A 27,806-nucleotide genomic window follows, 5' to 3' on the forward strand; every position below is an offset into this window, starting at 1 on the left:
AGTGCCTCTAAAAGGCACTCTGAATTATGAAATGTATATTAAATATGGTATTTCTTCAATACTGTTTAGCGCATTGTGGAACAAATATATGAACGCAGATGCCAGTTTACAGTGGCCACTTAAATGGTACCTTTGATTTAGAGAAATAGCAATATGTAGAAGAGCAGCTCTTTAAGAGAAAAAAGTAGGCAGAGTATGTTGGATGTCGTAGGGTTATGGAGAAAACAAATTAAACAAAAACAGATTAAAGAAGAAAAGGATAGGAAGAAATTTGAAGAACAGACTATTGTACAAAAAATTTAAGAATTACAATTAAAAGCACAAGAAGAGAGTGTAGAAAGTGATGAGAGAAGGGTTAGACTTTAAATGCAAAAAGTATATATGGCCAGGTCACTCCATGGTTACCTGAAGGCTGTGGCAGCAACTGCCATTTCAATCAGACAATCAGCAGGACTTGTATTGGATCATAAATTGACGGTTTTTGTTCCCCATTCAGTTGATGTATTATTAAATCAAACTAAGACACAATATTTGACGAGTGCTCCTCTTACCGGGTACAAACTCACTTTGTTAGCACCACACATTACACTTAAACGCTGCCTGACCTTGAATCCAGCTACTTTGTTGCCATTGCCCTCTGAACAGCCTAGTGATATACATGACTGTATTTTTACCACTGAAGAACAAACAAAGAGTCGAGTGAACCTGACTGACATGCCCCTGCCTGATGCTCAGGGTGAATTGTATGTAGATGGGTCTTGTTTTAAGTTACCCGATGGCACCACGACTGCAGCTAATGCTATTACCAGTGTAGTGCGCACCAGAAAGTAGTAGATTATGTTAATTATCAGATTCCTGATGAGGATGTACATTTTAAAATTGCCCAAGAAGAGACAGCTATAGCAGAAATGACAGCTGAAAAAATACATTATGATTTGAAAGAAATAATAAACACAGAAGTAAGGGAGTTCACAGAGAAAGATGTCAGATTAATAAAACATGCAGAACATGTCTTATTCAAATTAGAACCAGATGACGTGTTCAAGAACACCATCAGTTGCAGAACTTTTACTAATAATTGGAGACAAACTGAGTAAAGGATTTTTGATGGAATTGACTGGAAGTTTGTGTAACTTTCTGATCACAGGTTCACAGAAACTAAATGAAAAGAACAGAATAATGCAGGAGAGTAGAAGTATAACTTTTCTAGTTTGTCCTATGGTACTAAATCCAGCCAATATATTTTTTCACATTCCATGTGCAGAAGAATGGCTTACTGTAATTGAGTTCATGTCACAGTGCTATTGCATGAGAATAGTCAGAAATAAGGTGAATGTCTGGGACACATAGTTAGAAAAGGAGCTAGAAAGGTGTCACCAGAGAGAGTGTAAATAATTCACCAGATGAATCCACCTCAAATTCAGGAAGAAGCCAGAATGTTTTTTGGAAATGGTTGGCTGCTGTAGTGAGTGATTACCAAACCTTTCCCTAGTGGCTAAGCCTTTACTGAGGCTGACATACAAGGATGTGTCTGATCCATTCCAACGTCACAGAAATGCCCAGCTGCCTTAATTTAGTAGCTATGGTAAATGGCAGTCACAAAAAGAGTGAGAAAATAATGCCTTCCTTTGTAAAGTTGTTTTGGGATAATACTGTGACCAAGAAAGGTCTGAATTCAAATGTATTGAGTTTACAGCCAACAAATGAAATTGTTTGTAATGAAACTGAATGTCTAGGTGTCATGAATCTATGCGTAAAGCCAAGGTTATATTTTAAGGATGAACGTCTGATTGAGCCCAACAATGTCCATTTTGTAGATTGCCCAGGTTTGAAAGGTAACAATGACAGATGAGGAGCAGCGCAAGCTGTGCTCCCTATATATTATGTTGTCAAAGCTTAATGGCTTTCAGTAGTTACATCAGCCCAAAATTCGAAATGGATTGCCCTTACCATTACATGCAGTATAACTGCTCAAATGGGAGTCATTATTGTCATAGGAGAGACAAATGCTAATTCAGTTGTACAATGTTGTGTCCTGTTAGCATATACATTCAATGGAATTTTCACAGGTTATTTTGAAAAGGATACTGTTTATTTAATGCTGACACTTGTAAAGAACTAAAAGAGGGACCAGAAAATATTTTATAAGCAAAATAAGGTTGTATAAGAACAGAATATGAGAAAAAAGACAACTGTATAGTAGCAAATGTGTTATTGCAAAAACTGATGTCCAGGTATAGATTGCCAGTTTCTTTGAAATAAGATCATAATGAGGTCTCAAAGATGATGTGTGCAGAACAACAGATTGGATTGTAGCTATCTGCCTTAAGTTTCAAGCACAATAAAGCAACACAAAGATAGCACAGAGTTACGCTTTGCAAAAGACTGTGTTTCAGCATCACTAAAGTGGCTTGAATATGTACATGCAAATGCACTTGTGAAAATCACTGATGAAAAGACTAGCCATTGCTGTGAAGGTCTGGCTGATGTGGAGTGTGCAGTTTCTCACCAGATTGCAGGGGCTACACAAGATCTGCATAATGGCTGCTGCAAAAACTTTGATCTGAGAGATGTTGTGAGATGGAAAGGCCTGTTCCAAATGATCCTGGCAAAGACTGTTGTGAAATGTGGTGGCCTTCAAATTGGGTGTATGCCTCTCACACACTATGGTCCCGTGTCCCCCTGATAAAACAGCTCCTCTCATACCACTCCCATTCTCCCACAATGGCTCTTTCATGGTTGGGAGTTTTATGGGCAGCACATGGTAGTAAGATTTTTACCTTTCATATAGGAGGTCTTAATAAATAGCTAAATATAGCATGTTATCCAGATGATGATGGTAACACAGGCGAAAGGATCAGATTTAGAAGTGGAGGAATATGGTGGTCATGGTGATTAGATCACTAAGTATGTTAATATGTTCTCTTTTATGCTTTCTGTACTCATGAAGTTTTATGTATCTGGAATATATATTTTTTCTTATTTAATTAGACAATATGTGTTTAGTAGAGTCTAAAAGGAGGGACTGTTGAACAGTAAAAAATGTATTCTGTTAAGTTAGCCTCTACTACTCTTCCATTTTGTCTACCAGCCCACATTTTGTGTTTCTGTGGGACCTCTGCAAAGTCAGAAGTTACATGTTCACTGGAAAGCTGGTTATACTGATAATGTTCGCATGTCACAGTAAGCAGCCCTGCCCTGCCGAAGAGCCTAAGTGAACAGATGCTTTATCTGTTTGCCCACCAACACCTGTAACCTCCCTTGCCTATCTACACAGATGACGTGGGTAGGGGTTTATCAGGATTCCACAGTTCAGCATGTAAGCATTGTGTAAGGGGTATGTAAAAATGCCATAAGAGGGTTATGTAAAATGTGATGTAACCATGACAATGGGGTTTTTGGTGAATTCCTATGGTACCCAAAATGTATAAAAGGCAGGTTTGAAACTGTTCTAGTTCGTTCCCTCTTAGGCACTTATAGTCTCTGTATGGCGGAGCCAATCTCATGAGATATAATAAACTTGTGTTTTGTTCCACTCCAGTGTCGATCCTCATTTTGTGAACCCGTAGACTAAGGGTGTCCCTGCACCAGTGAGACAGATAAGATATCTCACTTCTACATTGTAAACGACAATGCCTTTTATTTATGTTTCGAAAAGCTGTACGCTTGGCATAAACAACACAACCTTTGTACTTATAGTCCTTGCTTACGAAAAGGAAGGCTGCCAGTAAAAGAGGCATAGTTACTGCCAGTGTTGCTTCCCGTAAGCAACGACTGCAAGTACAATGTGCCTGTTTACGCACTGCTTGCAGGTTTTAAAAATACAGAAATAAAAGGCATTGGTATTTACAATGCCAATAGCTCAAACTCTCGCAAATGCGACACCTATTGCATAGCAAATGCTTGTTTTCTTATTGCTTAGTAGAACCACTCTATGAGGAAAACAACAATCATGCCATGCCAGCTAGTCTTACAGGCATTCACAGATATACAAACCTACAATAGGTTTCCTATATTGAGGATTTGGAATGTTCCGTTTTTTTAAAGCACAATAAAGATGGGGGGCTGTTGGTGGGGGTTGGTAGTTACACACTGGTTAAGAAAGACCGCCAGTCATCTATACCTAAATGTTCCCCCCACCGCCTCATATCTCAAACCATTGGCTTATGCAGCTAACCTCCACCACCTACCTGACTCAAGGACTCTGGCAGAGCCTTTTCCTGACCAGACTAAGCATGGAATGGCTTTCTGAAACAGGCAAAGCCAGCAAAGGATGATGACCTAAACAGGCGATCCAACAGACAACCATAATCACATTTCAGACAAAAACATGTATTAGCAAAGTTGTATTAAAGTGTGAGGATGAAGGAACTTGTGAGGGCCTGAGCTTGGTGAGGTAGCCTGTCTGCTTTGTTTCACTGTTCTACCAAGGTTATAGGAACTGTAAGACTCCTATAAACAACAGCAAGTGATGGATGATCTGTGGCTTAAGATGTAATCCCAAGTAGCAATTGTAATAATTCATTATTATTATTTAGACCGGACTAAATATCGATAATGAATCATTACAATTACTACTTGGGATTACGCTTTGGTTTGCCCACAGATGAGTGCAAACATCCTTTTGTGTGAATATTAATCAAAAATATGGGATGAATGCTAGCCACTAAAAAACAAACGTTTCTGTCCATCCCCCATTTCTCCTTGCTATTTTTCCAGATGTGGTCTGGATGAGATGCCCATAGATCCGCCCAAGCAGCCGGGAGTGCACATCTGTTTGGTGGGAAGGGATAGCAAAAGATGGTGAGGGGGAGGAAGGAAGTAGGGGGGGAAGGCAAGAGTAAAAAGGATAGAGAACGTTGGGAAGGGACAGCAAAAGATGGTGAGTGGGAGGAAGGAACTAGGGGGAAGACAAGAGTAAAAAGGTAAAGAAAGTTAGGAAGGGATAGAAAAAGTTGGTGAGGGAGGAAGTAGGGGGCAAGGCAAGAGCAAAAAGAATAGAGTAAGTTGGGAAGAATAGAGAAAGATGGTGAAGGGGGGGGGAATACAGAAAGGAGGAGATTGGTCGCGACAGAAGGTAGGAAGGGCGACCTGGATGCTACCAAGTATAAAAGGACGTTTGTCCAATTCTGGCCTAATGTCCTTGGTGATGCAGTAGCCCCGCCTTCCTGACCCCCCTGGGACACTGTCTACAGCCTTTTGTGTTGCTGGGGCACCAAGAATAGCCGCCTGTTCTACTGGGAGAGATTAGAAACGTCCATCACCGGGGTGAGAAGGAGGGGTGGGGGATTACGGCATTGTGGGGAGAGCGAACACCGCAGGCATCTCATACCCACACACGCAGCATACCTCATAGCAGCCGGGGGTGCGCAGAGGGGGAAGACAGGTGCTGGAGGGAAAGAAAGCAACAGCGACAAAGGAAGGGAAACGGGGGGAGACAAACAAAGAGAGAAAGCGAAAGAAAGAGAGGGGAAAATAGGTTAAAGGAGAGGGAGAGAACAAAGAAACGGAGGAGGCAAAGTGCAGGAGGCAGACAAAGAAAGGTGGCAAAAAAAGAAGCAATGGGCGAAAGCTGCTTGGCACCACCATCATTCTTACCTTGGGGTCCTGGAAATCCGTTCTCTGGCCAACCATTTAAAAAAAGGAAAATTAAAAAATACAATTGGAACCAGGGAGGGGTGCGGCAGCAACGGATGACACGAGTGAAAGGGAGAAGCGTGTAGTTATAGTATTGCGCGAAAAGTGGGCACGAGAGACAATGAAACTCGCACTTCCATGAACTGGCAAAAATTAAATGAAATAAAACCGGGAGGGGTGGAGCGGGAGGTGCAATGAACGAGCAGCGGAGAGAAGGGGGACAGGATGTGAGGAGGAACGAGCAGGCTCCCGTTTCCTCCGCCCACTTCGCTGCAGTTTGTGAAAGGGGCAGTAAACAAAGTGCTGCACAGCATGTCTGTGTCTGGTGTGAAGTCACAGCGCTGCACTTTGTGAAAGTGGAATTGAAATAAAGATGTCAAAAAACGCCACTGGTCAGAAGCAACAAGAGGCCTTCGATCGCTGAAAGTGAAAGCGATACATATGAAAAGAGATGCCGTGCGCGTGCACAATCTCCTGTCCGAGCAGGCACGGCAAACAGGAGGCAGGGAGGAAACAAACATGCCTCCCTTACAATCAAAAACAAGCATTTTTGACGCGCGCCAATGGAAAGCATGGGTGGAGCTTCCACCCCGCTTCCAAAGCTAAACCGACAACAATAGATCTCGCAAGCGAGCAACGCATGCGTTGCGCCGCTAGGCGAGACCTAAAAAACTAACGCAGACCTGGCTGACTTCACCAACTACCGCCCTATCACAAACATCTTGACTCTCGCAAAACTTTTAGAGAAATACACATGCAACTTTGCAAACAAATTGAACATTTTCAACTTGTTGATCATCAATCTGGCTTCAGTATGGGTCATAGCACTGAAACTGCTCTAACGCACATTGTTGAGGACACCCAGAGAATGTTAGACCAAAACAAATCCTGTTTAATAGTATTACTTGACTACACTTCGGCTTACAATACGGTCAAACATGACTGTATGATTGACCTGCTTGAGAATGGGATGGGGCTATCTGGTCCCATCCTCAAATGGGTTGCTTCTTTCCTTCATAATCGAATACAAAGACTCAAGGACAATCAAACCCAATCGGACACTACTCCAGTCATGATTGGAGTTACCCCAGGATCCACACTCTCTCCCACCTTATTCAATTTGTTCATGGAACTTCTTACTGATCTTTTGTATCAATCCAACATTAACTAGCACATGTACACTGATGACACAGAACTAGATTAGAAAATGTCCTCCCTTGGTGACATCAAACTGCCCAACTACACCCTACAGCAAACCCAACAAAGGCTGACCAGCAATCACCTCATGCTCAACATCCTCAAAACTGAATTCCTCCTGATCACACCTCACAATCACTTTTTGCCTATAGAAGAATGGCTCAGCAACTTACTGCTTTCAACTACGTCCCACACTTGATAGATTCCACTAGATCACTAAGTAGAAAATTGGACAAACACCTGAATATGCAAGATAATATCAGTGCCACTTCTAGGGGAGCTAGCTACCATCTAAATATACTAAGGAAAATCAAACCTTTCTTGCCCTGGCTGACTTTTAGTTAGCAGTCCAATCCCTGGTTATCTCCAGTCTGGATTATGGGGTAGCTGCTCTTGCTGGTTTACCCAAAAGTACTGCTGGCTCCACTAACAGCAACTTTAATCTACACTGCCAGGATCATCACTGGATCCGAAGATTCAACCACATCACACCTGACCTCAACCAACTAAATGGCTCACATTTGAAACAAGAATCAAGTTGAAGGTAGTTTGCATGACACACAAGTCCTGGTGCATCTCCTGAAAACAGTTGAAGGAAATCGTTTTTGTTATACAGGCGATTTTTAAGGAATATTTGTAAGTTGCAAAAATCGACACTTAGAAGAATTTCTGGCAAAAACCAGGCAATGTTATCCTATGGAGGAAAGTTTGGTTATCGGAAAATCACAGTTGTAATTACTTTTTAGGGTCAGTGCTGGGCACCAAGATCCAACACTGGTATCTCTCCTGGTAACAGGTGAGTAATTTCGTTTTCATTGATCGGGTGATTTTTAGTGAATATTTTAAAGTTTCAAAACTCGACACTTAGAAGAATTTCCAAGTGAAAACCAGTCAATGTTACCCTATGGAAAAAATGCAAGTTATCGGCTTTCAGATAAGTACTCGACTGGCAGAGGTAAGGTTCTGGGGCAAGACTCAGGGTCTCCCAGGTTCAGGTTGGTACAATCGATACACCCTCAGCGGCACAGGGGCTGCCGGGTGCAGAGTGAGTAGGCCCAATGTTAGCCTATGGCGGGTAGGGGGCCTTTGGTTGGTGGCTGCTAGCAGGCAGGCCATGCGGCTGTGGGAGCGGAGCTCCTGGTCACTTACACAGGGCAAGTGGAGAAGTAGAATAGAACAGATGCTGCACTTCTAGGGGCACTCGGGCGGCTGGGTGCAGGGTGCTTTTGAGCAGTCGGGCGCTCAATGGATTTCAATGGGAAAGCTGTGTGACGAACAAAGGCTGCAAGATCGGGACGGAGATTCTTCAGGTGAGACCACCACTTCCAGAAGTAAGTTGGGAAGCTGTAGGTTAGGTAGGCACCCAGGAGTTTGGCACAGAGGGCCGCAGGGCGCCGGGGTGTCTTTTGGCATCGGGAAATCTTACACTCTGCTGGCCGCGGTTGGGGGGGTCCCTGGAGTTAAGGCTGCAGGCGTCGTCAGGAGCGTCTAGGGGGGTCCTTTGGTGCTGGATTCTTGGTCCCAGTCACCGGGGGACGTCCCCTGTGGTCTTTGTTCACTCAGATACCGGCCGGGCTCGGCGGGTGCAGAGTGTGCTGGATTCACGGTTCATGGCTGGCACCAGGGGCTGTTGCTGTTTGAGCAGAACCACTGCTCATGGGAGTCCCAGTCTTTAGATGAGCAAGGCAGTCAGGTCCTCTGGGGTTTTTCAGGTTGCTGACCACTGGAGACACCGGGGTTTAGCAGGAGCAGGTTCAACAGGCCGGTAGGGCAGGGGCCAAGTCAGTTGGTGTCGTCCTTTGTTAGCAGCTGCACAGCAGGTCTTCTTTCTTCTTGTTCTTTTTTGCAGTTTCGGAATCAGGATCTGAGGAAGGAAGGTTCAGGGTGCCCCTAAATCTAGGAGTGTTACAGGTAGGGAAAGGTCAGGGACCAATGGGGCCCTTTCCTGGGGTGAGTACACCCCCTATCCTGCCACTCTCCAGTGGGAGGGGGGCAGGAGCCTAGTCCTGATTGGGTAGGGCTCCCCATTCTCAAGATGGCGAGAGCCCGGAGTTGTGCTTCACCTCGCCTCCCCCACCTGAGGGGTGGGGTTGGCAGAGGCTGGCACACCCCCTTTCCTCACTTGGGTTTTCCCGCCAGTCTTCCCGCCAGAGTGGGGGTCAGAACTGGTGGGGACCAGTTGCTGAGTACAGCAAGTGGCCTGGGGAGGCTCACAAAGGCGGCATGCCTTTGAAGCTTCCCCTGCCCATCCTGCGGGAGGAGGCCTAGCACCTTGCCCCAGGATGTGCATTGTTGCAGGCCCACGAGAGCGGATGGCTCGCTACCCAGGGGGGCAGCAACATGTCTGCTGGGTGGCAGCCTAGGCAGCCTCTCAGTCAGTACATGGGTTGTGGGTTAGTTTCAGGGGGCAACTCTAAGTGGCCCTCTGTCGTGCATTTTACATTAAATCCCACACTGGCATCAGTGTGGATTTAATGTGCTGAGAAGTTTGATACCAAACTTCTCAGTCTTAAGTGTAGACATCATGGTGCTCTGGAGTTCGTGATGACGATTTCCCAGCACCATACACTCTTAATGGCAGCACTGCACTTACAGTGCCCAGGAATGGACCTGGGTACTGTAGGGGTACAGGGATCATGCAACTGTACCCACACCACCGGCATAGGGCACCCAGCTATAGGGGTGACTGAGGTATGCCAGGCCAGTGTGTTGTAGGCATGGCACACAGGAATGTGTGCCATGTCGACTCTTTGTTTTGTTCTGTACCAAGACACTCAGTCTGCAAAGGCAGTGTGTGTGTGTGTGTCAGGGTACAGGGCCTCTAAGGGTGGCACAATAAGTGCTGCAGCCCTTAGGGGCCTTCTCTGGTCACAGTGCCATGGGTACCTAGGGTACCATTTATCAGGGGCTGACATATGGCCAGAGATGCCAATTGGGTTTAGGTTTCAATACAGTTTTAGGGAAGGAACACAGACCCTGGGCACCTGATTGGCAGGAGCCCAGGGCACACTCAGTCAAAGTACATCAGCAATTCAGAACAAATTGGGGGCATACCATGCAAGAAAGATGGCACTTTCTCACACTTTTTTTAAAGCATGAAGTAGCCATGTTGATGTCACTTTTCATTACCCTCAACACAGTAAACCTTTGTCCAAGAGGTTATCAGCTCATTCAACCAGAGGGAATGCAACTACTGGTAGATACATTCGCAGCAAGAGTGCCCCTTCTTACATTTTTGTAAAGCTGTCAGATGGAGACTGTTACTTCCTAGATGTGCAGTCAAGGAAGGACGGCAGATTGGGACAAGCAGTCTGAGCGTTTTTGCCACAGTCCCAAGTTCCTCTCATTTCTTTTGATTCCTTGAGCCTCATTTGTTAAGTACGCACGTTCTCTGCACCGTACAACTATATGGTTAGAGCATCATAGTCCCCAGTCTACACACCACAGATCATAGGCAGAGTGAGACCTACAGCACCATCTTAATAACCATAATAGGAGACTTTACGAAGCGGAAACCGCAGACCAGGAGGAGGGGAGGGCGGGGGGTGGGCAGGGACAAGTAAGTAAAGTTAACATTATTCCGATTGCAGTGTAATATTGTTTTATGCTTATACGAATGTTTCTTTATACCGCAAAAGCGGATGACAGACAAACCACATCTGTATCCAGAAGATATACCATGACATATGTATAATGTAAAAGTCGGAACGTCGACAAAATACCTTATGTATCAATAATGGGACTTTATTATACTGTTAAGGTTTTCAATAAAGTATGTTTAAAAAAAAAAAAGTATGCACGTTCTCCTACTTTCACGGTCCTGATAGATACAGGCTTGACATTTCCAGATTCAGTACCAAATCTCAGCTGAAGGAGATGACGTGCTGTAAACATGGCCTGCACTGATCCCACCTGCTAAAGTAGTTTAACCAGTCAGTCGTTCCAAGTACAGGAACACATGAAGGCAGTGGTGCCAATCAATTTATGAGAATCCATGGTGCAAATGTGCACCTCAAACAGAGGCTCCAGAACCATAATACTGTCCATTGATTATGAAACTGCATTAATGTCTGTGACCACAGGGAATGGACATGTGGAAACAGGTGTCCTCAAGGTTAATGGACACCAGACTACCTACCACCTTACAGAAGAAAATGTGTGATTTCTTAGAGGGTCACCAACCTCACGATTTGCTCTATAACAAACATGTTTTTGAAACACATTTCCTGGGTTGGACTCTAATCAACTGAATTTTTACAAACAAAAAAGGGTTTGCACTATATGTTTTTAATTTTGGATTTTTAGTACTTTATGTATTGTTACTTTAAACAACATAGAAAGGATTTTTGTATTTCACATCTGGTTTAGGGACGTCTCCCGATTAAGTCAGTGGCATGCACAAGTGAACTAACTGTGGTAGACAAAAATAGATAATGTCTGCAATGCAAAGAGCGGTATTAAGGATTCACATGCTTCACAGTGCCCGCTTATGCCTCCCTCCACTGTAGTACAGAAAATATAGGTTAGTGATGCCTTACAAAAAAAGCTACTCATTTCCATTGTGATCAGTACCCTCCTTTTATTGATAGTGGTATGGGTAGTTGCTGTAAGGCTGAAGAAAGGATGGATTATAATAGGATCCGAATCCCATTGCCAGAGTCCTGCCACTGTCACCTTTAAAGGAATAACCCTATTTTCTTTCTTAAACACTCCCACCCTAATGTTTTTCAGTTCTTACCAATATGCTTTCTGAAGTGAGCGTCAATATCAAATGACTTATCAAAATGCTCCCCTGCACCTTAAGTGCAAAATTGACACTGTAAAGACATCCCCTCTCCTCAGAATCATTGCCCATTTATGTGAAGCTCACGTCTGCTATGTCTATCATGCATCTATGCTGACAGATGCCAGCTCACAAAATAAATCCAGGTCCTGCACAATATAACTTCATGTTTGCTTGTCAGAGTCAAAACGATAAGCATGTTACATGATTGCTGCTATGTCTTTTTTATCAAGTATTATGCCCTCGGAGGAGGAGCCTAGCGCGCAACCAAGATGGCCGCGTAGGTGCGAGGCTCCCGAGGACCTCCGCAACCTCCTACGATTATCCTGAAATTATCCTGCCCTGGATGAGGGGACTATGTTAGTGAACCTGAGCTGAGGTGGCACCCGTTTCCCGCTTCCGAATCGGACCTCGGACACCGGAGTGAGCACCGATTGAGGTTTGCGGCCTTCCCCTCGCCGGACCCCGGATTTGCGCTGTGGGGTGATCCAGTGACAAAGTGAACAACAGCGGCAGGCAGGGCCTGGCGACTCGCGTACCCCGCACTTTCGCTTTCGCACCTCCTTGCCATCTCTGCGAGGTTGGGTTGCGGAGCCCTTGGTGTTGGTGTGGCCTTGCTGGGAGGCCCTGCCTGCCTGCGGGCTGTGATCCACCCCGCTGCTCTGAGGTGGCCCCCCCCGGAGTTCGTGGCCCTGCTTTCCTGCCCTACACGACGTGGCTGGTGCGACTGGGAGATTGGAGGCCATGGCCACGAAACAAGATGGAGACCGGGCAAAGACCAAATCGACCCGGCGTGGCGCCGTCCATCAGGCCAATAGTATGGACCGCTATACCCTCTAGAAGGGATCTCCCGATGGACCGCGTAAGTCCCCTGAGAGCCCTTCTGATGCCCCAGACCTGCCCGCAGATCTGACTCTGCGAGATATCATGGGCGCCATTGCCGAGATGAAGGCCTCGGTGGGCCAGCGGTTTGATACACTGGCGCAGAAGATCGACTCGGTCCTCGTGGATGTTGGCCTGGTGAGGGCCGATCTTTCCAAAACCAACGACCGAGTAGATTCTTTGGCCCACACCGCATCGGGCCTAACGACAGATGTGGCGGCCTTACAAACAGAGGTGCGCCGGCTTAGTCAGGCGAGTGCGCTTATGGACCGACGCCTGGAGGACTCGGAGAGTCGGGCACGGAGGAACAACATCCGCATCATCGGGGTGCCTGAGGGACGCGAGGAGGCGGCGGCGGATCTCTTTGTGGAGGACCTGATTGCCACCCATCTCCAGCCACGGGGGCTGAGTAAATTCTTCGCTGTGGAGAGGGCCCACAGGGTTCCCGGGGGAAGGCCGAAGGTCGGAGCCCCTCCGAGACCTCTCATTGCCCGGATTTTCAATTTTCGGGACAGAGACGCTATCCTGCAAACCTCCAGACTGCATGGACCGGTCAAGTTTGACAATATGGAGGTAAATTTTTACCCTGATTTCACCCCAGCGGTCCAGAAGCAGAGACTGAGCTTCCTAGGCGTCAAACGCCGTCTTCGGGACCTAAACCTCAAATACGCCATGCTCTTCCCAGCCAAGCTGCGAGTGGAGGTGGATGGTCGCACGCACTTCTTTGATCGTCCCGAAGCGGCCGGGGACTGGCTGGATACTCTGCCCGGGGATCGTGATCGGGGGGGCGGGCGGCGGGGGGAGACGGCACGCTGGATCGGGACTGAGGGTTTAATATTGGGCCTCACTCTGGACGAAAATGATGCCACTTTCGATTCTGCGTCAGTTTTTGTAAGTTCCCCTCCTATGGAGGTTGTGTTGGGTCTGTTGGGGGTTCTCCCTCCTCCTCTAGGGGGTCTAGTTAGTTTAACTATATATGGGGCGACAGGCACACTGCACGTTGGGGGGGCTGTTCGGGCTCATGCAGGGGTGCAGGGAGGGGGGAGTTCTGTTGGGGGGGGTGGGTAGGGATGGGGTGTTGTTCGTTTTTATCACAAGGCAAACGTACTTTTGTGTTAGTTCTAAAGTGCTCTCGTGGGGACGAATGATGGCTTTTGTGTATGATGGGGGGGTAGGGAATTAACTTTGTTGTCTTGGAATGTGAATGGGCTGGGGGACAGGATCAAATGAGGTGTGGTCCTGCAGTTTTTGAAGAGAATCTCGCCCGATGTAGTCTTTCTGCAGGAGACACACCTCATTGGCAACTCCTTCTGCGCCATGAATCGGCGTGGCTATCGCCTAGTGGCTCACTCGGGCTTTACGTCTGGCTCAAGGGGTGTGGGCATCATGGTGAGGAACTCGCTCCCGTTGGAGATTGATGAGGTGCTCCACGATGACAGGGGACGTTACACGGTCTTGGTGGGAAGACTGGAGGGCAAAGTGGTTGTCTTTGTGTCAGTATACATCCCACCGGGGCTGCAGTCGACCACCTTTACAGACCTGGGGCGGCTTCTCCTTGGCCTTCCGGGGGGGCTTTTAGTTGTGGGGGGGGATTTCAATGCGGTGGTATCTGGGACTGTGGATCGTCACCCCCCTAGGGACCTCCCCCGGGCACAGGCGTGGCTACCCGGCCTCTTGGATACATTTGGGTTAGTGGACTGCTGGCGTTTAAAACACCCCACGCAGCTGCAGTACACTTTCCACTCGGGAGCCCATGGTAGTCTCTCACGACTAGACTATGTCCTTCTCCCGGAGGCCTATGTTGGGAGGGTGGGAGAGGTGCGCCATTTGCCACGGGGTATTTCGGACCACTCCCCGCTTTTACTGCACTTTGATGTCTTTCCGAGGGGTGAGGGTAGGGTTGTCCCAATCAATCCTTGGTACCTGCACGACCCCACCATTCGTGCTGAATTGATTAAATCCCTTCAGCGATATTTTGATGAGAATGTGGGGTCCGTGCCTTCGGCTGTACCGCTGTGGGAGGCCTTCAAGGCAGTACTCCGAGGGGAAGCCCTATCCCTTATTTCCCACGCCCGGAGGCGCGAGCGGGAGGAGGTGACCCGGATGGAGGCTGAAATAGCCGAGTTGGAGGGTAATTTAGAAGGTGGGGTGACGGATGCCGCATTACATGTCCTCCAACTCAAGCAAGCGGCCTATAGGGCCCTCGTTACGGAGGCGGCCAGGGGCCTCAGTAGAGAGCAACAGGGGCGACTGTATGATGTGGGTGATAAGGCTGGTAAACTGATAGCGTGGTTGGACAAAAAAGAGAGAGCGAATCGTGTGGTCCCGCTGATTGAGAAAATGGATGGTGTGTGTGTAACTGAGCCAGAAGAAATCGTCTCCTGTTTCGCGGATTATTTCCGTGGGGTGTATTCCCCGGTGTCTCCCTGCTCGGAAGAGGATTCTCGTGCCCTGCTCAGGGATATCGCGCTGCCGTCCCTTTCCGGGGATGACAGGGTTTTGCTGGATGCCGCTCCCACCTCCGACGAAATCGCCCTCGCCATACGCTCGGTCGCTTCCGGCAAGGCCATGGGTCCGAATGGTCTCCCTATCGAGTTGTACAAGTTGCGACCGGATACGCTGGCACCCCACCTCCGGGCTATGTTCCTGGCGGCACACTCGGTGGGCTCCCTCCCGCTGGACCAGCGTCTGGCTACAATCGTGGTCATTCACAAGGAGGGGAGACCTCGGGACCGGGTTACATCCTATCGGCCCATTTCACTACTGAATGCGGAGCCCAAGATTCTCGCCAAGGTACTGGCCAATCGGCTGGTCGGCGTGGTGGGCGATTTGGTTCATCAGGACCAGTCCGGCTTTATTCCTCATCGCAACACAGCCCTTAATCTGCGGCGCTTGCACGGTGTGCTCGCACGTGTCCCGTTTATACGGGAGCCGGCCATTTTGGCGTCCTTAGACGCCACCATGGCGTTTGACACGCTTGAGTGGCCATACATCTGGGCGATGCTTGCGAAGTTTGGATTTGGCCCAGGGTTCATCAGTTGGGTCAAATTGCTGTATTCGGGCCCATTGGCGCAGGTGGTGGTGAACGGAAGAGTATCGGCTCCGTTCGAGCTGGACCGGGGCACGCGGCAGGGCTGCCCCTTATCGCCGCTCCTCTTCGCACTTGCCTTGGAGCCCCTGGCGGAGTGGCTGCGGTGGGAGCCTTCCATCCGTGGTCTCCGCTGGACCCCCGAGTATGAGGACCGCGTATCCCTATACGCTGATGACATCCTTTTGTACCTAGCTTCCCCACGTAAATCACTCAAAGTACTGGTTGATGTTTTGCATTCATTCGGTCGTAACTCCGGTCTTGTCATCAACTGGGCTAAATCGTGTGTGTACGTTCTCTCCGGGGAGGCTCCTATCCTCCCGCGGGGCTGTCCGATCCAGGTCGCCCCGCAGGGATTTAGGTACCTGGGTATCTTCATTACGCTGGACCCGGAGGCTCGGTATGATCGGAACTTGCTTCCCCCACTCCAGCGTCTGAAAGAGGATGTCGCGCGCTGGCGGCGTTTGCCACTTTCGCCGCTCGGCCGGGCGGCATTGTTTAAAATGATGTCGCTGCCGCGTTTCCTGTACGCGTTGCAGATCACTATGGACCTCGTCCCAGCGCGCTACTTCCGCGAAGTGGAGAGTTTGCAGCGCCGCCTGCTCTGGGACGGGAGGCCACGTATTGCCCTGGCGAAGCTGACGCTCCCATGGTATGATGGGGGGATTGCCCTTCCGGATATCAAACGGTACTATTGGGCCTCCCAGCTAGCCGTGATTAATCAGGGCCTATATGGGTCCGCCTTAAACCCCGCATTTGAAATGGATAGGATGCTCCTTCCAGGTGGTGACCATAATCGAGCGCTCTATTCTAGCGCGCCCGATGCTCGCCTAACGGGCCCCACGCGTGTCATGGTGCGAGTGTGGCAGGCGGCCAATGCAGCTATGGGGTGGAAGGATTGTTTGACCCGGGCGTCACCACTATACGCGTCTGAGCGGTTGGGCTCCTTGTGGACCTCGAAGGGCTTTGAGAAGTGGGACATAATAGGCATTAGCAAAGTGGGGGATCTCTGGACGAGGGGAGGATTTAAAACGTTCGAGATGCTGCAGACGGAATTTCAGTTGCAGGGCAGCGAGTACTTTCGGTATTTGCAGGTCCGTCATGCGCTGGGCTCCGTCTTTCCGGACGTTGCCTCCATCCCGGAGTGTTCCCCCCTGGAGGATAGAGTGCTGGATGGACACATCCCGGACAGCACGATCTCACTGATCTACAAAAAACTGATTAACGACCGCTCAGACTTGTTGACTGCCCTTCGTGGGGCTTGGGTAGCCGACGGGCTGGAGCTGGACGACGAGGACTGGACCTCCGCGGTGGCCTCCCCGAAAGAGGTGGCCATACCGGCTCGCCTTTGTTTCGTCCAGCTCAAGATACTCCACAGGGTCTACATGACGGGGCCAAAGCTCCTGCGTATGGGCTATGCTGAGGACGGTCTGTGTAAGCGTGGGTGTGGTGCGTTGGGGACTTTTCTGCATATCCTGTGGGAGTGCCCGGAGGTGGAGGGGTTCTGGCGTGGTGTGCATGAGGTGCTGCGAGTGGTTACGCATGTGGCGCTGTTGCCCGAAGCGAGGAGATGCCTGTTGAATGTGTGGGAGCCTACCGACTATTCGGTGCCGCAGACGTGGTGGGTGACTCTGGGGTATATGGTTGCCAAGCGTGATATTGCCCAATTGTGGGGATCCCAGAGGCCCCCGACTGTCTCAGCTTGGAAGGAACATATGGATTGGTGCATGTTTCGGGAAAAGGTGGTGTATGTGGCGAGAGGTAAGCCTGGGACATGGGTGAAAGTGTGGGGCCCCTGGAACGCCTACCGCGGGGGAATCTGTGCTCCACCGTTATTGCCTGATCCGTCGCCGGCCCCGTCCCCTTAGCCAATTCATCCCCCCGGCACCTGGGCAGTGGGTTTACCCAGCCCTAGTTCTGATCTCTCCCCCCTCTTGAGACTTCTATGGATGGCTAGGATTTCCCCTTTAGGGGAGCACGTGTTGCTATTTCCGATTGAGGATTGCCTTGTGGGTTTGTTTGTATTTGTTGTTCTTTCAGTTTAAAATGGAACCGTATAGTGGGGTCTGGATGGTGTGGCTCGCAACGATGTTAACTCCTGTGCATGCTCTGCCGCAGCACCATGTGTTTTATAAATGTATATCGTATGCTCCTTTCATTGCTAGCGGCCGGCCGGAAGGTTGTAGGCCCATATTTGTATATTTTTGAATCTTGTAATAAACGGTTTCAAAAAAAAAAACAAAAAAAAAGTATTATGCCCTCCTGAAGCGAAGGAACCATTTCTGAATGTAAACACACTCTAACACATCAGTTCTAACTGCACAAGCCTCCAGTTTTCTCGACCAGCACCTTGAGACAGCCATTACTGTATAGTGCACTATATAAATGCCCTATGCAACTCTATGGCAATGTCCAGTTGTTATTTGATTACCCATTTGCTGCTGAAGAAAATTGGAGTCAGATGACACATTTGGACAAGAATCTTAAACATTCCACTTCATTACAATCCATCCATTTTTATCATCATCTCTATAGCGGAAGCTGATAAGAGTCACTGTTTTGTGAGCAACCGTTACAGGGATTGTTAAAGCAAGATATTGTTTTCATAGATTTACAAAGCTTCTTGCAAAAGTCACACACAAAAAAAATCTTTCTTACTCTTTAAGGTTCATGGAGAACTCAAATCCAGCAGCAACTCTACTGGGACACCCAGTCAGAAATCATTGGTAGGCCTCCCAAGTGGACCTTTCTTATATATATATATATATATATATATATATATATATATATATATATATATATATATATATATATAGTGTAGTAGTACCATTAACCATCCTCATCGTGCTCAATGTCATCACTTCATTATTGCCACTTTGGAAACCTCATATAGATTATTTTGCCAATCGGCTAGGGCTCAGCCAATTTTCTAGGTGAATAGAAAGCAAAGTAGCTGCAACATACGCGCCACAATCTGGGATAATCATATGTGTGAAAGGCGGGAAGAAAGAAAAGGTGATGGAAAATGTGGAGAAAAATAAAGTAGGATGAGTTGTTTGACTCGAGCAGTAGGGTATGGAAGAGATTTTGAAGAACTCCCAGTGAATTAGTCCCTCAGGCGAATAGAACATCAGAAAAATCCACTAACATCTGAAGCATACAAAGGTTGTTACTGAAGCCTCTGGTATCTGACTGGGAAAAAGAGGTGAACATTTTACATCAGTCTCCTCAAAACCATCTTTCTCTTTATTCGTTCACAGAAGTTCAGAGTATCTGACTGGGAATTGTATTTTACTTTTTGCATCAGTGACCCCATAATCAGCTTCCTCTTCCTGTTTCCCCTGAGAAATCAACTAATTGTCTAGACCAAGATTACGTTGCCGTCTGAAGTTAGTGTACTCCTCTAACTCCTTCCGGCTGAATATTCTGTCTGGTACTTCATGGGTGGTCTTTAGAAGGGAGTGGTGCACAATCCCATGCACTAGTGTGGAAATCTAGCATGGTAGGTTCAAGAAACTGGTATCAACATCAATTAGTTCTTTTGTTGACGAGAAGGTGATCGCAAGGGAGCCACTGACAATGGAGTCACTTTCAACGGGGAATAATAGTTGGCCAAAAAAACCTCCTCGACTTACGTAGTTGGTTAAGCAAGGTTCACAAGGTCATGATTAAGCTAGCATGATCGATAAGAAGGAGATGGTCGATGAGGAGACAATTATCAATGAGCTAAAGTCTCTGGAGGTGGTTTGGCTAATGGGAGATAATCATTTCAAAAAAGGAAGCCGAGATCTGTTAAGTGCCTTTTATACTTCTCACCCCTGAAACATAAGGCTTCCAACATCTTTTATATTGAGGTTTCTCTCAGGGAATGGGGAAATTACACTATTCCTATAGATACAGATACCCTCATTTAGGAAAAACACACAGCTTCCCCCCTTTTTTAAAAGAGTAGAAAATGACTTGCAGATTTCAAAGTCTTCAGAAAATAAACAGGAGTGAGGGAAGGATACACACTCTTCTGGTAAATTATCAGAAATATTATTTTGGCTACAGTTTCACAGACTGTAGGGACAAAATATCTGTATTTTAGGAGACGTTCGTCGAGATCAAGCAGACGGAAAAAGCACGAGGCTGACTACCAATCCATCTCCAGGCTACCAATCCAAAAACAGGCTACGACAAGTGCTGTAAAGGGAAAAGGAGCCCTCAAGACGAACTAAACGATCCAAAATATCTATATTCCTAAACATTTGAAGAAAGATGCTGCAGTAGGAATGGTAACCAAACATTAATTTAAAAAAAAGTAGTAGCAATCACTTTAAACAGCAAATCCCACATCAAGGAATAAATAATGTCATGTTTAACACACACACACATCGCAATGAGATGGAATGGCTACACATATTAAATACTGCAATATTAACTGTACTGGGGAGTCAGAGCATGACAATGAGGAAACATTCAAATACAAAAGCCACAACTGTGTTATTTCCTCAAAGGATTAGTCAAGGGCAGCCACACCTTACACGGAGGCTGCCATTAAGTCTTAATCAGGATTTGATTTGGTTTAGTTTTTTTAATATTATTATTAATGTAGGGTGTAGCTTGAAAAGCTCACGGGCTATGCTATACTGCATTCATTAAAAAAATGAATGCATTTTATTTTTACTACCACATTTAGCTTAAATATATACATACTGCACATACATTCTCGTATGTTTTTAACAGCTTTTACAGACATCACTTAAACAGATTCAGAAAAATAAAAAAGGGAAGCAACAGTTCATGTAGTTTTCAAAATTTCCAAGACCTACTGTTAACCATGTTATGCAATGTTTATTTGTAAAGAGCTCTATCGCCAGCCAGAGTATCCTGGCACAGAGCAGGTGTGTGCCCCTATTCCTGCCTACCGTAGGTTGGTTAATTGAAAATCCAGGTCTTCATCTTCTTGCAGAATTAAAGAAGAGAGGAGAAGGCTCTGATGAGGAGTGGGAGGCTATTCCACGCTTTAGAAGCAATGGAAGAAAATGGCCGCCCTCCTGGACTGGTTCTGTAAATGCATGGGATGTGTGCAAATAGGATTCCTGCAGAGCGGAGGTGTCTGGGTGGTTGGCGGAAGAAGATGCAGATGTTTAGGTAGATGTGTCCTAAGTTGTGTAGTGTCTTGAATGTGTGAGGGAGAAATGTGAAATGAGTGTGTTTGTGTATCGGGAGCCAGTGGAGGTCCTTGAGGTGTGGAGTGAATTGAGCTCTGTGGGGGAGGTTGAGCCTTTCTGCCAAGTTCGGGGTAGTTTGTTGTCTCCTAGTGAGTTGCTTGGTGATACCAGTGTAGAGGATGTTCCCACAGCCTAACTTGCTGGTGAATAGCCCATGACAGTTTTCTAGTGTTGCTTGGGAACTATTTGAAGATCTTCTATAGCATCTTCAGGGTGTGGAAGCAGGATGCAGTGATGGCGCTGACTTGTGAGGTCATATTCAGTTTACTGTTGATGATTATTCCAAGGTTCCTGGTGTGGGTCTGAGTTCGGCCAGTCTATGGTGAGGTGTTCTTGCTGAAGATCACTACTTCAGTCTTGACGGTGTTGAGCTTAAGACAGCTTTCATCCAGTTAACGACTTTGGTCATGCAGACAGTGAACTTGTTTTTTTGTGTTGGGGGCTTACACAAGAGGAAGAGTATGGATTGCGTGTCATCGGCAAGAATGGTGATGTTGTGTGAACGGATGACTTTGGTCAGAGGGATCATGTATGTGTTGAAGAGAGTGGGGCTGAGCGATGAACTTTGAGACACTCCACAAGGGAGTTTGTGGTCTTCCAAGGAGAAAGGTGCCAGGCTGACAGGTTTGTGGTCTTTCCTTTAATAAGGAGCAGATCTGACTGAGAGCGGATCTTGGATGGCAGTCTTGTGCAGGCGTCTGATAAGGATAGGGTGTGAGAACGTATGAAATGCTGCAGAGAGGTGAAGAAGAATGAGGGCTGCCATGTGTCCTCTGTCATGGATCCTTGGGATGTTGTCTGTGGCGGCAATGAGTGCTGTTTCTGTACTGTGATTGGGCTTGATTCCAGACTGTGTGGAATTGAGGGGCATGTGGTTGCTGAGGTGGTCAGTAATGCAATGGTTGATTAGTTTCTTTAAGACCTTTGCTTGGTATGGTAGGTGGGAGATGAAACTGCAGCTGAAAAGTGTTGCTGGGTCATCGAATAGTTTCTTTTGATGGTGGCATGATTGCAGGTGTCTGGGAATGTGGCTAACTCCATCAAGGGATTGAGAATCGGTATTAGTGCTTAGCTGATCGGTAGGAGTCCTCTATTGAAGGAATGGTGTAGCAAGGGTCAGATGGGGCCCCTGAGAAAATTGCCTTCATGGTAGCAGCTATGTCAACTGTGGTTTAGGTGGGATATGAGGTTAGGGTTTGTTCTTAGGTCGTGATGGGAAGTTGAGTTGCGATGGTGACTGGGTCCAGTTGAGGGTCAAAGATGCTGTATATGGAGGAGATTTTGTTACAGAAGAATTCCGAGAGCTTGTTGCTGGAGGGGGCAGGAGGCGTGGTGAAGTCTTAGATGATGGCAAAGATTTCCTTGCTGCCGTTAGTGCTGGCGTCTATATGATGTGCAAGAACTGTGCGCTTGTTGTTCCTTATCTGCTAGTGGTTGCATCTAAGGGCTGATAGTCAAACCTAGGTTTTCAGATTATAAGGTTATTTTAATTCCAACTTGAGACCAACATAGTTCAATAACTCATAAACAGAATGCACTGTGTCGAAACATAAACATGCTTTATTTGGAAAGAGAGGTTGTATACATTGGATTAATAAACAATTTTGTGAACAACCAAATGGATTTCCTCCATTGACTATAATAGTAGGGTGGTCAACAGTTTATGATTTATAATTAACATTCAAATTAAAAGCCGTCATGTAATTTCCTGCAATATCATCATAAGTTATAGAATGCCCTCCTATAATCTCTTTTTCATACGATTTCCTTTCTGTTGATGTCAATAGGGACAAAGGTCATATGATTTTACAATGTCGGCATACTAGTCATTCTAAAACTTGACAAACTGCTTTTAAGTCACGCCATGTGTATCTCTTAGGATTTAAAAAAAAGAAATCCTGTGACCTAGGAGCTATTAAGACCCTCTATAAAGGCTAGAAGCTTCTTGTAGAGAGGCTACGTTTGGCTCGCCACATTGACTGTGACAATTAGTATGCCCACTCCTCTAGTGCCTTAACCAGCACCTGTACTTGTTATTTGAAAATTCATGTAAAGACGCACATCTTTTATTACACAACTTTTCTGGTCTAAACTAAGAAACAATTTTAAATAACATTACAAACTCTTTCTCCTACCTCACATTTTGGATCTACACTACTTTCAGCTCAGATAGGCACAACAGGTCAGTAATCATTTCGTTTACTGTGACCCCATCATGAGTTTATCACATCAAGAACATATTAATACCGGAATTGTGGAGCAAAATGCTTCACTGACTTTATATGCTCATAACACTGAAATGGGAAATTCTGCTTTCAGCTCTTGTAGATGTCACGTTTTTAGACAAGCTGTAACAACTTATTCCTCAGTGCGTGGAATTAGCTCAGCTCACCAAAACCGGACTTTCAATTAATACATTCTACTTATGGCAACGTCACTCAGTGTGCATCAGTGATTACATTACAGGAAATGCCACCAATTACAAAGCTTCACGTGCTTATGTATGAGTAAGTAAACTGAAATTCATATAATTTGCTAAACCACGAGCCGTGGAAAAGCAATGAGCAGAGGCAACTCGTGGCTACTGGCTCTAAACCAGCAAATTCATCAGGTGCATTCTTTGCGGTTCTCTCAGGATGAATAATTAATTCATGCAAATAGTAGATGTTAACCAAACATATGTTTTAATTATGCACTACAGAGTCTAGCCAAAAGTTTTAAATTATTTTCATAAGTGTGCCAACGTAAATCAGAAACGCTCACTCATCACATGGATCAAGTTCTAGTATGGTTTTACTTTATAATATTATATATCATACTATAGACGTAACGAGATTGACATAGTTTGGCGACCATATAAATAATAAAAAAGCAAACTACGGGTGTTGTTACAGCTCACTCGCTTACTTTCATTGAAGATCAACAGCCCAGACTTCTAAATCTGAAGAAGCACATACGCCAACATGCAAGACTAATAAATGTGGTGTTCTACCTACAAACTTATTAAAAATAAACCACCAAGAAAAGATACACGTCTGAATCATACGAAAAGATTTGGTTAAAAACGCTACAGCTGAAAAAAAGAAAATTTTATCCTGAAACAATAGCAATCATTTATAGATAAGACACAACAAGCTCGAAAGAGGTGGTTATCGCTGCATAAGTGACATTACAATACTATACGATCGCTTATAGGGATATAAAATAGAATAATGCGTAACTGCTACGTCAACAAATATATATATATCAATATAACACCATCATGTGTTTGGTCCTTGGCATGTGTGACAGCACCTACTTTTAAAGAGATGCAATTCCCCAGGCAAAGAAAAATATTGAACAACAAACTACCGAGCTTGTGAGACAGAATAATCAGAAACTCTCAGTGTTCAGTCGAAGGAAAAGATTTTGTATGGCTAAGCAAAATATACAAGTCCTATTAGTTCTTACTCATTTCAACAGTTGTGGCAGCGGTACCAAGTTAAAATGTCAAACACAGCTGGGCAGCTGGGGTAAACATCAACCCGTGTTAGCAGAACTGACGTCTTCCAGGTCTGGATTGAAAAGGTGAGAGACGGAGTGATGGGAACAGCGAGAATGGCCAAAACACTTTTACCCAGGCAGTAATAGTGTACGTGACAAGCCTCCCGTATCAGGCGGGAGCTTTCCAAGTGTGGGCCTTACCTCCCAACGGAACTTCCAATCAGAAGATAGTAAATTTCTATTCAGCGTTGCTTGCTTCCCTCACGGCTCTAATAGATTTCACTAGACAGACGACACGAACCGACTTCAATTAAATGAACGTATAGAACGGCGATCGGAACCCTAGTTTATAGTGATTGAAATGTTAAGGGATTGTACGGGGAGGAGCCTGGTGGCTGTATTGCTCCATAAATATTGTTGTGATTGGCTAAAAAACACACGATTCACTCCGGAAAAGACCGCCCACCTGCCCCGGAAAAAAAACTTCTTTGTTGCTCTCCCGGAAGGAACATCTGCTTCGCTCCCCCGGAAGGGATTACCCAGCCGTACTGGGCTGGCGTTGGACTTGGAAGCTGTAATGTTACTCAGTGTTTCTGCATTGTAAGAGTTTCGGGAGAGACATTCCCCTGGAAAGACCAGATTCTTGCAGCACTGAACTGTATGCTGCTTTTGAGATATCATAGAGCAGTCGTTAGACTTAGAAAAAGCTTGTGTCGGCGATCTGCGTTCAGGCTAGTTAACTTGTGGCGCAGAACTGTGGGAGTAGAGGCCAGTGACGGCAAGGAAAGGACAGATGCATAGTCAAATGGACTCCTATGGATAGTGTCAGATATTGAGCTGAGAGGGCTTGGAGCTATACACCAGACCTGATTATTGTTGTGGGCTGGCAGTCTAAAATATGACATCCAAACAGCGGTGAAAGTGCATTAAAGAAAATATGGGAAGTCTAATGCTGAGTGCAATGGGTGGGATTAGTAAACGTGAGGAGGGATCAAAGGCATGGCTAAAAAAAACAATAATCTGTAACTATTATGTTGCGCTCTCAAATTCAGCTAACTGCATATGAAATAATGCGCACCTTGAATCGGTGATATTCAAACTATGTTATGGAAAGCCACCATGAACAAAATAATTGGGGATCGGTCCCCCCTTAAATCTTCGTAAGGTCAGACCGAGACAAGGGCAAGAAGACTTACTAAGTTGTCAGCACATTGGAAATGCCACTGGGCAAAAACCCCATATTGGTTCTCTATCAAAGCCCCATCCAGACCTCTGCAAAGCCCCATCCTGACCCATTGTAAAGACGCAGTCCATCACAAGAGAGTTGAAACAGGAACCCTTATTCCAGTAGCAGGTACACAGGTCTAACGGGCCCCGAGGATCAGCACCAACTGAAGTTGTTGTTCTAATCCACTGTTCCCATACATTGTAATACAACATTACACTAGGTAGAGGACACCACATATCGTCCGCCTTTAAATAAAACAAGAACTAAAATTAAAATAAGCGATGAGAAAAACAGTGACTAATCACAAAGTTTGCTTGGAATTCTTCTTACCCTACAACTCCTCCGTAAATTAACATCAGAAGAAATCGTAAGCTGTGGACCAGAAACATTACCACGCTGTGTGGCCTTGGACAGACGAGAAACATTCCACCATTGACCATTGTCAAGGTGAACAGCGTGGCCCTTAATCTCGGCAATGTAATGAGGTTCTCTGAATTTCGACTTCCCTTTTTGTAGTAACAACGGGTCTTTAACCCTGACCAAGTCTCCTATAGTAAACTTAATCACTCTCCTTTTTCCAGAGTGACAAAGCTTTTCCTATTTAGAGCGATTGAAATTGTCAGAGGCAATCTTAGCCTTAGAGGCCTCAGCGAATACAGAACAATCACCTTTGATAGCATTGAGTTTCCAAAAGGGGCACAGAGAAGATGAAACCTTTTTGCCCCTCATCAATTCAAAGGGAATAGTACCAGAAACAGTGTGGGGGTGGTTCTATACGCCCAAATCATGTTTCTAACAGCCGTCTCACAATCATCATTGCTATTAAGAGTACTTTGCACACATTCAACTAGAACCCTATTAAACCTCTCAACTTTACCATTGGATTGAGGGTGATAAAGAGGAGTGCGTAGGTGTTTCACGCCCAATTTGGCCAAAAACTCTTACATAGATACTGAGTTGAATTGCACGCCATTATCAGTTAAAAATCTCCCCCGGGAAACCCTCTCTGGAGAAAACATCTTGCAGAAAATGGATGACAGCTTTAGAATTGGGATCGGAGACACCTCTTACCTCCACCCACCTGGAAAGATGGTCAATGAGGACAATAAAATACCTCATGCAGTTGGGCAAAACGTGAAAAGGAGCAAGAAAGTCAACAGAAACTCTTTGCCAAACTCTAGCTGGACACGGGACAGGTTTGGATATAGGAGTGCTGGTGTTAAGATGCCTGTCACTGTAACAGCACTGCACACAATTCTTGACTAAGTTATCAATAGCTCGGTTCATGCTGGGCCACTAGAAATCATTTCTGGATCTGCGCTTGGTGGCATTCATCCCCAAGTGACCAGAGTGAGCAGTTTCCATTATTCTCACTCTGAATATGTCTGGGGGAATGAGCTTGCTATCTCTAACTAACAAATCATTTTCAATGGAAAGTTTGTTTGAAATTTTACAGTATGGTTGTAATTCAATGGCAAGGGATCTCTCCTTGGGCCAAACTTTGACTACAAAATCCATTATTTGCCTCAAGGTGGCGTAATTGAAAAGAGCATCTTGCCAAAGTGACATGTCAGGATAAATGACAGTGTCATCTACATTGGCAATGATACACTACTCCATATCATCCAGAATGTCGGTAGTAGTTTGGAAATAGTCCATTGGAAGTCTGGATAGAAAGTCCGCCTTGACATTATTTCCACTGGCTATGTGAAGCACATCAAAATTGAACTCCAGACGTTTGGTGGACAACCTAGCCAGTCTGGTTGTAGACTTGTTTGTATCTTAATGCCAGAGAGAATGTCTACTAGAGGTTTATGGTCGTTTCTTAACCAAAACTTCCTTCCCCAAACATAGGATTAACATTTTTCAATGCCCCACACACAAGCTAACATTCTTTTTCTATTACAGAATACCTCAACTCAACATCTCTCATTCTTCTGGATGCAAACCCTACAGTGACTTCCCTTCCATCATCCATCTGGGATAACACCGCACTCATACCATAGGCAATGAAGTCAACAGTGATAAACGTGTCACAGCCCTCCACATAAGCTTGGAGAGCTGGAGCAGACAAAATACATTCTTAGATTAGAACGAAATGTTCCTGACATGTGGCTGTCCAAATGAAGTCTGAACCTTTTTTTAACAGATTCCTAAAACACTCAGTAAGACTTGAAAAATTCTTAATGAACCTGGAATAGAATGGTCTTTATCGATGGGGTGTGGAACATTGACAATACCCTCAACAATATTGGGCTTAGGTTAGCCACCATCCTTGGTGAGCACATGACC

The 27,806-nt window shown here is 45.9% G+C and overlaps 1 protein-coding gene across 2 annotated transcripts in view; it reads right to left on the bottom strand.

Moving 5' to 3' along the window:
- Positions 1–24,711, bottom strand: part of BNIP3L (BCL2 interacting protein 3 like) — a 121,309-nt gene extending 96,598 nt beyond the window's left edge. Inside the window, exon 1 of one of the 2 annotated variants that reach the window (XM_085632756.1) lies at positions 24,488–24,711. Coding sequence is in view for 1 of the 2 variants with exons in the window: in XM_085632755.1 (XP_085488881.1) it covers positions 24,254–24,257 (4 nt within the window). In the remaining variant the exon portion in view is untranslated. The other variant, XM_085632755.1, reaches the window with a different exon arrangement.
- Positions 24,712–27,806: the final 3,095 nt, after the last annotated feature.

Source organism: Triturus cristatus, chromosome 11 (assembly GCF_964204655.1).
Source record: "Triturus cristatus chromosome 11, aTriCri1.1, whole genome shotgun sequence".
Classification (NCBI taxonomy): domain Eukaryota; kingdom Metazoa; phylum Chordata; class Amphibia; order Caudata; family Salamandridae; genus Triturus; species Triturus cristatus.